Below are 15,077 nucleotides of genomic sequence, written 5' to 3'. Positions count from 1 at the left end.
AAAAATGTTTAGCGCACTTAGCTTACCATAAAATAATCTAACGTGGAAATTAACTTGGCTGTTTTGTAAACTTTCAGTTGAATAAAGTTCGACACCCATGTTGAAATTTTGGTTATCAACTGTTAAGAATTTTTCCAAGCAGCTAAACCTTTATTATTGATGCGCTAATTTTTGATTAGCGCCGTAGCATTTTTGCTAGCCTTGAAAACGCTTAGCACACTTAGCTTTCCCCAAATAACATTTTCTGGATAAATTCTAATGCGCTAATTGACTTGGCTGTTTTGTAAACTTTCAGGTGGATAACGTTCGACGTCTGTGTTGAAGTTTTGGGTACTGATGCTTTTATTCATGCTCTTATTTTGAAGTAGATGAAAACTGTTTTACACAGCAGTTCTGTTTCCTCTCCCCACGTTACTCAAACAAGTGATGCTTATCCACTACCCAAAATGCATTGGTCCAATGAAAGCAGTAAAGATATCGTTAGTTTCAGAACACAGGTTTTCCATTTTAGCTTAACGAATTTAAAAAATGACACCGTGGAGTTGGGTTTGACATTCTTTACGTTTGTTTAAATATAGAAACTGGTAAAAACTGAATTAGTATTATGTCCTTAAGCATAAAACCCAAACACTGACAGAAGGCATACTTCGTTTTTCCTATGGCTGTATTCGTCAATTAGGAAAGTGTTTCTGACAGAATCTCTTAGTATCTGCAAGCAAGTACGTTATTTGTTTTAAATATTTAAAAGACAGAAAAAGCAGATCCTTGCAAATGTTGCACCAGAGGCCCGCAGGGAGCTATAGGCCGAGGATTAATCAGCTTTAGGTCCTTTTCTACAAGCATCCATTGGGATTCAGTTAATTGCTTGTCAACTTATGAAGCTCATGAGGTGAAGCATTTCCACTTCCTCTGAGGGAGGTTTTAACAGTTTTTCCTTTTGTTCAAATGCCCCTAAGGGCAGCAAATTGGTCACCGCTCAACTAAAACCTAATTACTGTAAATGTCCACGCTTTAACAGCAGTTATTGATTTCTCTGCCTGAGCTAACTGCACATTTATTTTGACCTACCTGGCCACATGGTTGATAACAGGGGAGAAATGGGTGGGTCCGTACAGGCGCACACTCTTCAGGCTCTGGTAGTAGGCCTCCATCACGCCGTCAATACCGCTGCAGTACGGGTTCTGAGGGTTACCGTTCTGCACACAAGCACAGAGGACAAAACGGACTTTCAAACCTGAGAACTGTCAAAGAAATTTTAGACAGTTCTCATATAGATTAATCAATAAAACGGCTTTTCTCTGTGGGGAAAATCAAGAAACATCCAGTTTAATTAGGGATATTTGTTTGTTACTGAAACGCATGGCTTCAAAATCGTCACCTTTCTAAAATAATGGCCTCAGACATTTTTTGCTAAAAGTTTTTTGTTGTTGTTTTTTCTTAAAACATCTTTTGGAAATAAAAGGGTGTTTTTTATTTTTATTTTGACAAAATCAATTTTGGCAAAAAAAAAAAAAAAAAAAAGCCCAACAAAAAACAAAAAAAACGTAGCCCATCATTTTAAGAATTTGACAAAATATAGTTGTATTTATATACAAGTCCATCTACATATCAACAATCCTCAAGAAAACTACATTTCAACTTATGTACACTTTTTGTTTCAGTTCTGTTATATAATAAAAAAAAAAATCATATTTATTTTGTTATTGGCAATATTTGCCATGCAACAGTCGTTTCCCCCATCACTGGTTAGGCCAATATTTTTCTCTTATAAATAATTTTATTGGTCTTCTGTGCTGTTTTATTTTTCACATTTATCTTTTCATTTGCTACAATTAATCAATCACTCAAATTGATTTGCAAAGGACTTTTCATAGTCAGGCATAATACAGTGAAAAACATAAATTAAAATGCTTATTGATGTTTTCGTGCCATTCATTCCTCCATTATTGCCCAAGTTCTAATCAGATGTTGACATATGCTTTAATCAAAATACAGCAGGCTCACAGTTCACCACATCCCTGTACTGTCACTTCATCAACATCTTATTTTATACTAGTGAGATATTCTACTCCGCTCTGCTCTTCAACTGGGTGTGTGCCTTGTGAGATCTTACAAACACAAATTACACTTAATCACCCTCCAAGCACAGAACAGAGTCTATACAGTATTAAAGCCTGATCGTTTTACAATAGAATAAGTAGCAGACTATTAAACTCATAGTGAATCATGGAATTAAATGACCCAGGCTGTTAAAACACCACACTGCAGTTACAAACGCTGAGCAGCAGAACAACCAGGCATGCTGGTGACGACACACTCAGACTCTTTTTTTATAGATTGACTCTATAAACACCACGGGCTTCAAGGTACATTCATCAACATATATTTACCTGCAAATCCAACCATTAAATCTGCGGTATGTAACTTTTATAAAAAAATATGTTTTTTCCATATTTGTTAAAAGTGTCACCACGGTATAAGATGAGACAGATAATCTGTGGAAAAAATCGATCTCTTTCACCTGCTCCCTGAGCTACTGTAGCTGTCTGAAGAAAAAAGGTCAAAAACAACCAATCAGAAGCAAAAGGCGGGTCCAGGAAAAATTTTTATTCACTGCCATTGTTCGCTATGCTAATTAGAATTAGCTTTTGTGACAGGCTATGTTATGGTGAACCAGCTGTGGGGGAGGGGGTGGGGTGTACAAAAGAGTGATTGACACCGCTAAGACCCTCCCCCTGCCTCTGATTGATTGTTTCAGACATTAGTGGTGTATTTTACACCATTACAAAGGCAGAGGAGCTAATATTTTTAAGAGATTATATGCCTTACACTGTCACAACATAATGATAATGTTAACAAATATGTAAAAAGAAAAGAGATGTATATATATATTTTTTTTTCTCCAAAGAGTTTTTGCGGCGCTAGTGGCTCGTACTTTTTGCGACAGTAGGCAGACAGGAAAGAGAGCGAGGAGAGGGGGAAGACATGCGGCAAAGGTCGCTGGGACCGGGAGTCGAACCCGCGACGTCCGCGTCGAGGACTAAGGCCTCCAAATGTGGAGTGTGCTAACACCCTGCGCCACCACAGCACAGCCCAGATATTTTTAATAAAAGCTACATCCTATAGCTTCAATTGATTATGAAATATATGAAAAATGGGGCTCAAAAATAGCACTTTTATCACGTTCTGGTGTTCACATACAACCAAACACTGCTGGAACACTGTTTTCAACATTGCTGTGTATGCTGATGTACAAAAAATGAAAACATCTTATGAGCATTAATGTAACAAAAATTTGTGGGGAAATAATTCCAGAAGTATTCATCAAAAAATAGGTTAGGCTGCTGTCAGTTGGAGCAGCTCCAAGCATTTAGCATGCTGAGCTGAGTGACTCCTCATCACTGTAGAAAAAGCGTCTGCATAGTGCAGAATGAGCTTGAGTAATCTTATTACTGAATTGCTGCTACCACATTTGGGTAGCACTTGCATAAATTAGCATAAAGGTCACAGTACCAATTCATATTAGAACAATATTTTTTGCTAATATTCAGAGAAAAACAATAAAACATTTCTCCAAACTGGAAAAGTGCTTGGAATGACAAACTATCTCACATGCTTCATGCCAAATTGTAGAATAACAAGATTACATGCAAGTCTATTAACCCACCACAGGGATGGATAATAAGTAGCATCCTTGTTTTAATTCAAAGTTCCAAACAAGTTCCAGATCAAAGAGTTTTAAGTACTTAAGAATCTATAATTTGGCTTTTGTTAAAAAGGACTGCTGCTCAGGCATCATTATGTCAAAGAATTTTGTAATTAATGAAAGGACAGTGATGTGGATACGTCTTTAAAACCTTCCTCGTCTGTTGATGTAAATTTTCTAGAAGTTTGATTTTTGTGCCAGTGAATGTGTTTTCCATGCGCTCAAAGGAAAGTTTCAAAGAAGAAACAACAGTAAGTAACTAAAAATAGCAGGAAGCCATGTTTAACTTTGCTCGGTTACCCATAAATACAACTGCACATGGAATCCTTGGCTTTGTAAATGGAGCTTGTATAATTGTGCCACAATCAGCGGCCGCCCATTCCCACTACTACTGCTCTACAGCTGCAAGTGGAATCCTTAATGCTGAGAATAATGCATGTGAGGCTCGACTGGAGGTTCAGCGCCGTGGGGGAAGCTGCTACCCAACGCAGAGCAGCTGTATTGGCTGCAAATGCCTCTGGAAAAACATCTGGACGGAAGAGTAAACCAACCAAGACGGCTGTGTGGAGCTGGGGAGAAGTCAGGGTACCTTTTCTTTTGGAAAAGGTGACGGATGGATGAGCTATGAAAAGTTAGACAAAGTGAAGGACTCTGCACCTTTTCCGTCTTTTTGGACTTAGAATGGCAATAAATTCAAATGTAACTAAATAACTGACTCAAACATTCTCATGAATGTGAAGCAGTGCGTTCACAACCAAAAACTAATCTGCACAGACTGTTAATCTCCCTTACATTGGCACAAATACCCACCATGAATATTTTGTACTGCTAAACCAAGAGCTTGGTAACCCTGTGAAACAAAATAGATGAGAATTTTATCTCATCTATTTTGAGATAAATGGATGAGATATGTGCAAAAATATATGTGTTTAAAAAAGATTTGTAATTGTAAAGAATACCAACTTTTTGTTGTTGAGGGCTTTTTACAGGTAAAAAGTGAAAAACATCATGCAAAAGTCAAATCTCACGTTCCCTTGCTTGTGTGTGAGTTTCAACATTCGACCTTTCCTCCCTTTCAGCTGGTCAGTCAATTTCATGTCAATCTCAAACTTGACGATCAAACTGTGTTGTCATAGAAACGGTGCTTGGAGAGACTCTGTCTACTCGCTACAGAAAGCGCTGGTCCGTTTAGAGACCATAAACAAATTCCAGTCAGTCAAACACAACTACGCAGTCTGATTTACAAATACCAATGACTGGAATTTGTGCCCGTACATTTTTTTATTTTTTTATGTTGGACTCCTTTTTCCACCAACTGCCAACACAACACTCCCTTTAATAAGGTTAAATGTTTGTCTAAAAGTAGCTATAATTCTCTTTTAAAACAATCCTTGGACAGCAAAATATCTTCAGTTTGCATGTTATTTTCTTTTCACGGTTGAATTGCAGCTAGTATTGGTGGATGCAGCAATAAAATCTCATCCGTGATATATTTTAGTTGTTTTATTCAAACACAGAGGGATTTTTTCCCCCCAACCAAACACCGACAATAAATGCTTTTGGATGTATAGCATTGCAAAGTGAGAATTTGAGGATTTGTCAAATATAAAATCCTACCCATAAAGGTGCCTTGCTTCGCTTTCCATTAAAGATCCATTAGATCCATTGCAGCGATATGTTCAGTCGATTTAGCCGGTTATAGCTTAAGGCAAATGAAAACCCAAAATAAAGTTTCTCACATAATGTAACTATTACATTAGACTGGAAAAAACAAACAGAAATGTATTGTTTATGGCCGTTTTATAACCTACATAATCATAAGGAGGACTGCTGTTCAGCAGACAGTCACAATAAGATCCTCCAAATGCAGAATATGTCACAAAAGGTCACCGATATAGAAATGTGCAGAGCCTATTGATGGTTGAGAGAAAGGAAAAAGTGTGCTAGAAAAAAATTACACAACAACAAGGGGAAACACGATCTTAAAAAGAATAAAAACAAGGACCAACTCAAGAGTTCGAGGGAGATTCACAAAACAGGGAGACACAGAGATGTTTACATGACATGGACTCCAGCTGCAACACTCCTCATGTTATGCCACTCCTGAACCACAGACCTCAAAACCATCTCACCTGGGTTAAATAAGGACTGGACTGTTGTTCCTGTTTTCAGATTTTATAGGAGAATCAAAGTCCCAGAGTCTGAAGAAAGTGACCTTCACCATGAGATACTGCACTGATGCAACTACGCATACAAATCTTAAATGCATAAGATGCACAGTATGCGATCAGACATTTTGAGTGGGTCAAGAGAAATATTATTTTTTTTGTCTTTTGTGAAAATTCTGAATTGTTATTTTAGATTTAATTAGATGTAAGCCACAGTCACAGAATAAAAAAACACTGAAATAAAAGCTACAAATATAATATAATCACAGTGAAATTACTAAAATAAAATTAGCTAACCCAGTGGTTTACGTAGGGAAGCAGTCCACCGTGTTTTGAAGTTTAAAAATGTTTAAAGTTCACAGGAAATTTGAACATATAACTAAGTAAATATGTTATTGGAAAGCATTGTTAACAAAATATAAACACCAACTGAAAGTTTAAAAAAAGGCAAACATGAAAAAATTACAATGAAAATAAATAGATTTTTTTGCAACTCAGTTCCTTCAGTGTCCAATTTCTTTTTTCTTTTTTATCCATGACTTGTCCCTTTATTCGCTGATGATGTTAGCGTGTAGACCGGTAGAGACAGGAAGTGGTTACAAGAGTTATGGTGAATAAAATAAGAGGCTCCCTATGTGTTCACATCCTGACCACCATGTTGCCATTGTGTTCCCAACCATTTCATCAAGGAGACTCTTTAACCTGTCTTTGCTGTCACTGTTACTGATGTATATAAAAACCCCTATAATAAATAAACAAACAACTCTTAGCCTGGTGGGGGCACAAGTAAACCCTGGTGGCCCACCAGGCTTATAATACACACCCTGAGACATAGTCAGTCTACTTAGCTGATATGCAACTTGGAGCTTCTATGCACCACAAATCTTGAACAAACTTCCAAAAAACCGCAAAAAAGCCAAAACACAGAGTTCCTTTACATCAAGACTAAAAACACACCTGTTTAAAGTTGCCTTTGATTAGTAGTAAATGGAACACTGATCAACATATTTTGATAACTAAAGGCACTTTGAACTGCGCAATGCAAAAAACATGAACTTGAATCCAGTACGCATAATTGGGTGATCCCCAGCCCTGACGGAGGGTTGTGTGCTGTATAAAACTTTTCCTCACCAGGGGAAACTCGTGGGAGACACGCCCGTCTGGTGGGAGCTTGGCACCGAATCCCAGCGCAGGAAACAACTTGTCGCTGTCGTAGTCCTGGATGATCTCCCCGATGGCGCGCAGGGCCACAGCGTAGTCGTTCAGCTGGTACGGGCTCATGTAATGGAGCGAGGTGGGCTGGGATGGGTTGCCTGCGCCCCAAACACAGCAACACAACAAAACACAAGTCAGCAACAATACTGTCGTTATGTTTCCTTCCCCTGCGTTTGATTCATATTAGTTCACGCAGTGAAGATTTAGATCTAAATACATTTGTTACACCCCCGGCAGAATCGGAGGCAAGATAGATTCAGATGCTGAATGATGCATTTGGTGAACCGGTGAATTTGTGAAACCTGTGGTAAAATCACAGCTGCAGAATGGAGCGGCTAATAAATAACAGACGGTACAATTGTTGAGATAAATGAGCATGCCATGGAGTGCAACATATGGAATATAAGGAGAACTTTGCAGTGATTTTTAGACCTTATCAATCTTCCATGCTTAGGAGTCATGTCACTAACAGAATACTGTTAGAGTGTGATTGGTTTTCTTGAGACTTAACTAACAGAAATAGTTCAAAAATAAAAAAGATTAATCTAATTCAGGGGGTTCCAGCATAAGTCCTGGAGATCTACTGTCCTGCAAGCTTTAGATGCAAGCCTGCACCAACACACCTGTATAAAAAGAATGGCTTATTACTAGGCCTTTGCCAAACTTGATGATATGCTAAAGAGGTAATTCAAGCATATGATTCAGGTGTGATGGTGCAGGGCTGCATGTAATCCTTGGTTCACACAGCAAGACTTTTAAAATTATCGGGTGATTTTCAGAACCTGAGAGACGACACACACAACAATGAAAGATCTTGTTCATAACAAGTTTGGTCGTGGAGTGTGTGGTGATTTAAAAATGACCATTCATCACATCATTTGAAAAAATAACATTGTCCACAGAGAATCGGTTTAAGAAAAGTGTGTATTCACATGAATAAGCTGAATTACACCACTTAGTGTTGCTTTAAACATGCCAAACTCATAGGGAGCCAGTGTAGCGTAAAGCTAAAATCTATGTCAGCCAATCGTAGTCCTTCAAAACAACCACAATGTTCTGTTGGGAATGAAATATGGAGCCAGGAAGTTTGTTTGTGTGGACAGAAAGAGAGGTTGAGCTACTGTTAGAATATAAAGTTAATGAAACACAAGACAGAGTGGACTGGGAACTCTGTTAAGCAAGTATCTTAATGTTGGACGGCATTTTGCCTCGATTGGGAGAGGTATCTGGTGTAAAACAGCTGAACTCAAATTGCCCTTTCTCCTTTGAAACATATTGGAGCAGTTGGGCTTATTAATTAAAAAAAGAAGAAGAAGCAAAAAGCATCTGAACTAACATAAAAATTAGCACTATGATAGCAGCCATCTTTCCTCCACTATTTGGTCAAGAAGTAACAACAGTCACATATGTGACATCATTATTTGCTGCAGACTGTAATGCGCAGACCTCTAAATCTCAAGCTTCCAAAGTCCACACTTGGTCAGAGTTTTTAATAACAATCATCTTTAGTAATATTAAATAGAGGTTACGTGTGGATGAAAAGCCAAATTGCATAAAAATCTATCGGGTTCACCAGATATCCAGCTACAGAAAACTTCAAATATGAACCCAAACTGAGGCCATCAATGAAGCATCATCTTCCTTCAGATGCCAGAGGTCAAGCAGCACATGGGATGGGAGTGACACCTCTCTTCTCTCTGGAAGCTCCAGCAGCAGGAGGAAATGCCCTAAGAAAAGTGTGACTCAGGTCAGCAATTTCTCTTCTTCGATCCATGTTTAGTCTCCATGGTAACCACGTGTAATACAGGCTGGTGGTGGTAATCTCCGTTACATCCAGGATGAGGGTCTCTGATTTCCCTTTTGCTCAGTCAGGTCTCACACAGTTTCTAACCCATAACAAGAACTATTATTTTTCATCAAACATGATCTGTACTAAATAAATCCTCCCAAAAAAGCAACTTCTTGATAATGTGCACAGCTATTCTCCGGCCCTGGATTTACTAAACATTGTCTACATTTTCGAGAGCTCATAACGCATTTGCCATGTGCATGATGCGACCAGTCTCCTCCTCCATTCCTGGTCTCAAACAGGATTCAGTCCGTTTCTACACCCATGAGTTCAGGTTCTACATTTCATGCTTTAGCAAACTTTGCACACATTTTGTTTGGGCCACAGCTGAGCTCTGTCAACCAGAAAACATGAAGCACAGACATAATAAAAAGCACAAAAAAAAAGAAATATATTCTGTTAATTCAAAGGCCTTACATTTTAGAACACACAGTTGTATTTACATACACTGAATAAAAAGACAAGTATTTTTTTCTCACTGTATGAAGTTAAATCAGATCAAACTTTTCTTGTTTTAGGTCAATTAGAATTACCAAAATGATTTACATTTGCCAAATGCCTGAAAAAGGAGCTAGAACATTTTTTTAAATCTTTTTTTTGTAACTTAATTTAATTGGTCAATGTCAAGAATAACACTTTTAAAATGTATAACTTGGGTTAAATCTTTTGGGATTCCTTTCTAACTAACCTAAAACAAGAAACGTTTGGTCTGATTTAACCTCAGACAATGAAGAAAAATGTGTGCGAGTCTTTGTTATTCAGTATATGTGAAACAACTGCATATGTTACATGTTACAGAGTTTCTTGTTAGCAATTGTTGCCTCCCATCAATCTGGGAAGAACTAAGAGGATAATTCCAGACACTTTGAGGTCCATCACTTCTGAGCTAAAATTCTCTTTCTAAAGATTATTTATAGAAAGCTTGAGGCCAGCCCTGATACCAGACTGTGAAATATTCAGAAGACCCCAGCGACTTCAGTTAGCGTGTTGAACATGAGAGTTCATGACAGGACAATTAGAGGAGGGCCGGACAAGCGTGGCGTCTTTGGAAGGATTCCCAGGAGAAGGCTCTTGGCAGCTAGTTGGCGGCTTTACAAAGTTGAAGTAACGACCCCGTCAAAGTCCAGACTCTGAACTTGATTGAAATCCTGTGGCGGGAGCCAAAAGAGAGAGCTGAGCATAAATATATGCCAGCAAACGTCTCTGAGCAGAACACTGTAAATAAAAGTGTGCCAGAAATCCTCCAGACAGTTATGGAAGTCTGCTAAAGGTCAGACTAAAGACGATTACTTTCAGCTTCCTGCTGATTAACATGGTTAAAAAAAAAAATAGGCAATAAATCTTCCTTTTGGTTATGAACACACCCCATTGTTTCCTTTCTTTGTTCTTTTTTTGTGTAAATGTTAAAATGAAGGGATTTTGAAACTGATCACAGACTGGAACTGTGACCTTAAGGTGATATCAAGCCTTTGTAATCCTAATTTTTCAAAAATAAAGATTTATTGTATTATATAGGAGCCAATAAATAATTATGTACTCTGCTTTTTTTTCAGCCACTGCTTCTACATAATTGTTAGAATATTTTAAATGAAATAACCAGCGTGTGTAATTAGTTTGTTGTTTTATTTAGGGTAAAAAGCCTTGTGTAAAAACCTTTAAAAGGGCAGTATTATGTCAAATTGCCTGTTTTAACCTTTGTATCATGTTGCACTGTCATTCCCTCATCAAAAACACACTTGGGAGTGTTGCTTTGATTCTTTCATGCATGTTTGAGAAATCCTTTACTCTCCATGGCAACCATTCAACTGTACAAAATATCTGGGTGGACCTAGCCCCGCCTTTGAGAAGCAGCTCCTCCTCTGAGCTGCAAGCTTCTGAGATTCCACCTACCAGAGCAGCACTCCCCACTTGGCTCCTTCAGACTAGCCAGGAGCAATTAGCAAACACCTGGTGGAACTGAGCATCTGCTGAGTTCATTACAGGAGCTACTCCTCAGTGAAATGCTGGTAAAAACATAGTTATAGGTTTAATAGAGGAGCCGTGTTGTGATGACTTCCTGAAGGTGGAGTTTCTGAAAGAGCAGGAGTTCTTAAAGAGACAGAGGCCCAATTTCAAGAAATTAGTCACATTTGACATATGCAGCATTTTTTATAACAACAGAAGTTAACACAGTTACCTGACTCTACAAAATGACACTATGTGGCTGAAAAACACAATACTGCCCCCTTAAACTTTGAAACATTTCTCAGCATATTGTATTCAGTTTTTATGTGACCGCCTAATCCTCAGGCGGTTAATATTTTGCTTGTAGTAGAAACTGCTCCATACACATTTTCTTAATGGTCAAAATGATCTCCTCCATCTTTCACCATGTCCTACAGGACCCTGATAATGACCCATTTATGTACCCAGTGGAGCAGCCAAGAGGCCGTTTTTACCTACTGAGCATTTTCAGCTATGTGCAACTTTCTTAAATCATCGACACTGTGGCTCATATTGAAAGACTTTTCCAAAAATGTCTCTCTCTTTTTTTTTTTTTACTTATCTTCAAAATTGTCACATAATATAAAACAGTTATAACCATGTTTGACATGTTCCAACTCCACAAAAAATGTATATAAAACATGTCTCGTCAGTTGAAGTGTTATGATTTGTGTGTGCTATGGCAACTATGTTGCAGCGCATACATCTGTCTGGAATCTGAAATCCAAAAGCTAAAAGTAATTACCGTTATTGAATTTATAATGTGGAATTTCACTAGTATGATGTGATGCTTTGTCTCCATATAATGAGCTGACAGAGAAACACAGCAGGTCCATTTATCCCTGTAACATGGGGCTGGACAAACCGCAGAGAAGAGTGAATGTAGAGCAGGTTTTGGCACCACTCCACCACATCAGTGTGCAGGGTTTAGATTAGGGAGGAGAAAGCTATGTTTCGACTACGGGTTCCAGAATTTGAAAACTTGGCGTGTTTCAAATGGAAGAACCTGAAGACAATGAGGTCAATATTAGTTAAAAGCCAGACTAAGAGTGTTGAAAATGCCCTGTAGAAATATTCCAGTTTTTGGGCGGATGGTGAAGACGCTGAAGGAGGGTTACTATGTAAATCAACTTTTTCAGCTTCATATTATGTTATAATGTCATTCTTTCATCAAAAACATACTTTGATTCTTTCAAGCATCTTTAAGAAATCCTTGAATCGTTGGCAAAAACGTTGTTAAAGGGTTAATAGAGGAGCCATCTTGTGATGATTTTCTGAAGGCGGAGTTTCGAGCTTTAACGATTCCTTGAATGATTCGAGGAACTCGAGTATTAAAATTCCTCGAGGCAAATTATCTGCCTCAAAGCATCGTTAAATTATGTTTTATTAGTTAGCGCACCATGTTCTGGCCGGGTAATTATTTGTGTTGCGCAACGCTCTGATTTCCGCCTATGAATTGCTGGTGCCTATGAGTTGGGCCGACGTTAATGTCCGATATTGATACTGCTGCTATGATTTATTTGATAAAATTTTTATTCAATTACTCTATTAATTGTCAGAATAATCGAAAGAATTACCGGAATAATCGATTATAGCTCTAGCAGAGCTTCAGAAAGAGCAGGAGTTTCTTAAAGATACAATTCCCAATTTCAAGGTGTTAAATTATGAAGTCAAACTTCTTTTAAGTCATGTTTGATAAAGCATTTTTATAACAGCTGAAGGTAACAGTTACTTGATTGTGTAATAAAATGGTATTATGTGACTGGAAACACATAATACTGCCACTTTAAGGCTCCTCTACCAGAGTCAAAAAGCAATTTTTCACAACAAGATCCTTTTTCCTCAAGAAAAAATATGTAAAAGTAGTGCTACTCGTATCTAGGTACAATTTTGAGTCCTCTGCCACACTCTATCTACATCATGTTACTAACATTTGTGGTACAAAATAATGGCAAACAGAAAAAAGGAAACCAATTTTAGATTCTAGCGTAACATTATTAGTTTACACTCATGGAAAACCTGGTTGTGGATATTGTTCGGTTTACTCAGCGCGGTGGGAGTCCGATTTGATTATAGTACAGAAACTCATCCATTCTTTCTCCTGTTAAGTAAGCCCTGAAATTGTTTAACTCCATATTAATCTGCTAAATCACATTTTGTCAGAAAGAGTCAATCAATCATCTGTGACAAAGTCTTCTGCGCAGAACAGCTAATTGTGTTTGTCTGTCTTCTTCTTGCCGTTCCTCATCTGGGCTGGTTTACTGCTAGGGCTTCCAAAAGCAGCCCGACAGGCTGGAAATGTAATTTGTAAAAACGAAAAAAATGCGAGCACAGTGATTTACTGACTAAGCAAAGTACTCCGAAGTAAAACTCCAAAGTTTGAAACGACAAACTTCTAACAGTCAAATTTTACACTCTTAATCTTCTTTTTTTGCAGCTAAATTAAGTCATTAAGCCAAGCTGACTGACTAGGAACTCCCCAAAGAGTTCAATTTGCACAGATCTGATCTTTTAACTGCCAAACTTTCATGCATTCGATACACTGAGGAGATGCAATTACAAGAGCGAAGCAGTGAAACACTCACCGTTTGATGCCGTGAAATCAATTGCCACCGTGAAATTAATCTGTGTCCTACAAAAAGAAAATAAATGGCATAAGGAGAAACATGGAACCATCAATCATGTCAGATTATGCCGCGGCGTGTTTTCAAAGCGTGCGGCAGAGAGCAACTAAAGCAGCAGGTTATCGGCAGCTGTCTCTTAATATTGGAGCCGGGAGATAACGCCGCAGCAGGTAATCTGCCCGGCTGAGCCGCTGCAGAGTCTACACTAATAACTGCGAGTGACACAAGATTTAATGATGAGAGCAACACTGCTGCCTAATCCTGTACGACTTCGTACCAGTTAGTGGGAACTTACCCGCCTCTGATGTAGTCCAGGAAGGACAGTTCAGTGTCCACCAGGCAGGACAGGAGGGTCACCTGCCAGTCAGAAGAGCACGGGAGTAAGACGGGAAGCCTCACTTTATAATCAATCCATCAAGTTAATTTGTATGTCACATTTCAACAACACTGGGTTTCAAAGTGCTTCACATTGTGAAACCATAAAGAAACATTATAAACACAGCTGTGAAAACCAGTAACATCTAATGGAGTTTGTCAAGTTGAAATGAATTTCAACAAAATCGTCAATACAAAGCAAATATGTTGCTCAATGTTCCAGTTACTATGGGTACAAAGTCACTCTGAACAGGTGGGCTTTTGGCTCTATTTAAAGGAACTCTGTTTCAGCTGTTTTTGCAGTTTTCTGGAGGTTTGTTCCAGATTTGTGTGTCTGATTAATATTTTAGGCACTGCTGCATCGATCTAATCGATGCGACGAAAGATAAACACATGGATGAGATTCTCTGGGTCCTGCTGAGGCACTACACTGAAAAATCACAAAAATCTTACCAAGTATTTTTCGTCTAGTTTCTAGTGCAACTATCTTGGTACACTTGAAATAAGATAAAACTAACTTACAAGTGACTTCTCAGCAAGATATAGGATTTGTTTTAAGTAAATAATTATTTTGCATGGATGAAAAAATTGATTATCACAACAAAATTTCCCCATGTCATAAGTGAAATAATCTGCCAGTGGTACGAGTACTTTTTCATCCATATTAAAGAATTATTTACATAAAACAAGCTTCTAAATATTGGTTAAAAGTTCATTTTAAGTTCGTTTTCTTTTAATTCAAGTGCACTGAGATATTTCCACTAAAAATTAGACAAAATTTCTTAGTAAGATTTGGTCTTTTGGCAGTGTAGCCCCTTAGCCTCTACCAGCCTTCTTCAGGTGGTAGAAGGCTGTATTTGTAACTGTCTTTATGTGACTCTGAAAGGTCAGGCATATAAAACTAATTTTAGTATTTCAAAGATAAAGACTTTTTTAGGTTTTGATCTCTCTTTTCTTTCATTTAAACAATAATTACGGTAAATGATCACAAAAGCTCTACGTTCTGGACTGTCACTGATTCCATATAGCTGTTCCAGTCAAATTGTTTGTCCATATGGTGAGGATATAAACACTCGCCGTCAACATAGGTGCTGTTAAAAAGCCTGATCAAACAGATGTTTTAGGTAGATATGTGCCTTCACTAATTGCTTTCTCTC

At 38.0% G+C, this 15,077-nt stretch overlaps 1 protein-coding gene across 1 annotated transcript in view; it reads right to left on the bottom strand.

Annotated features, from left to right (window-relative positions):
• Positions 1–15,077, bottom strand: part of LOC116708316 (copine-8-like) — a 94,921-nt gene that overhangs the window by 15,335 nt on the left and 64,509 nt on the right. The window contains exons 13-16 of the mRNA XM_032546215.1: positions 13,841–13,902; positions 13,507–13,553; positions 7,006–7,187; positions 1,069–1,196 (exon numbers count right to left, since the gene is read on the bottom strand). Of these exons, the coding sequence (XP_032402106.1) occupies positions 1,069–1,196; positions 7,006–7,187; positions 13,507–13,553; positions 13,841–13,902 (419 nt within the window). The remainder of the gene's footprint in view (positions 1–1,068; positions 1,197–7,005; positions 7,188–13,506; positions 13,554–13,840; positions 13,903–15,077) is intronic.

This window comes from Xiphophorus hellerii, chromosome 2, assembly GCF_003331165.1.
Source record: "Xiphophorus hellerii strain 12219 chromosome 2, Xiphophorus_hellerii-4.1, whole genome shotgun sequence".
Classification (NCBI taxonomy): domain Eukaryota; kingdom Metazoa; phylum Chordata; class Actinopteri; order Cyprinodontiformes; family Poeciliidae; genus Xiphophorus; species Xiphophorus hellerii.
This window is presented reverse-complemented; position numbering and strand designations above follow the sequence as displayed.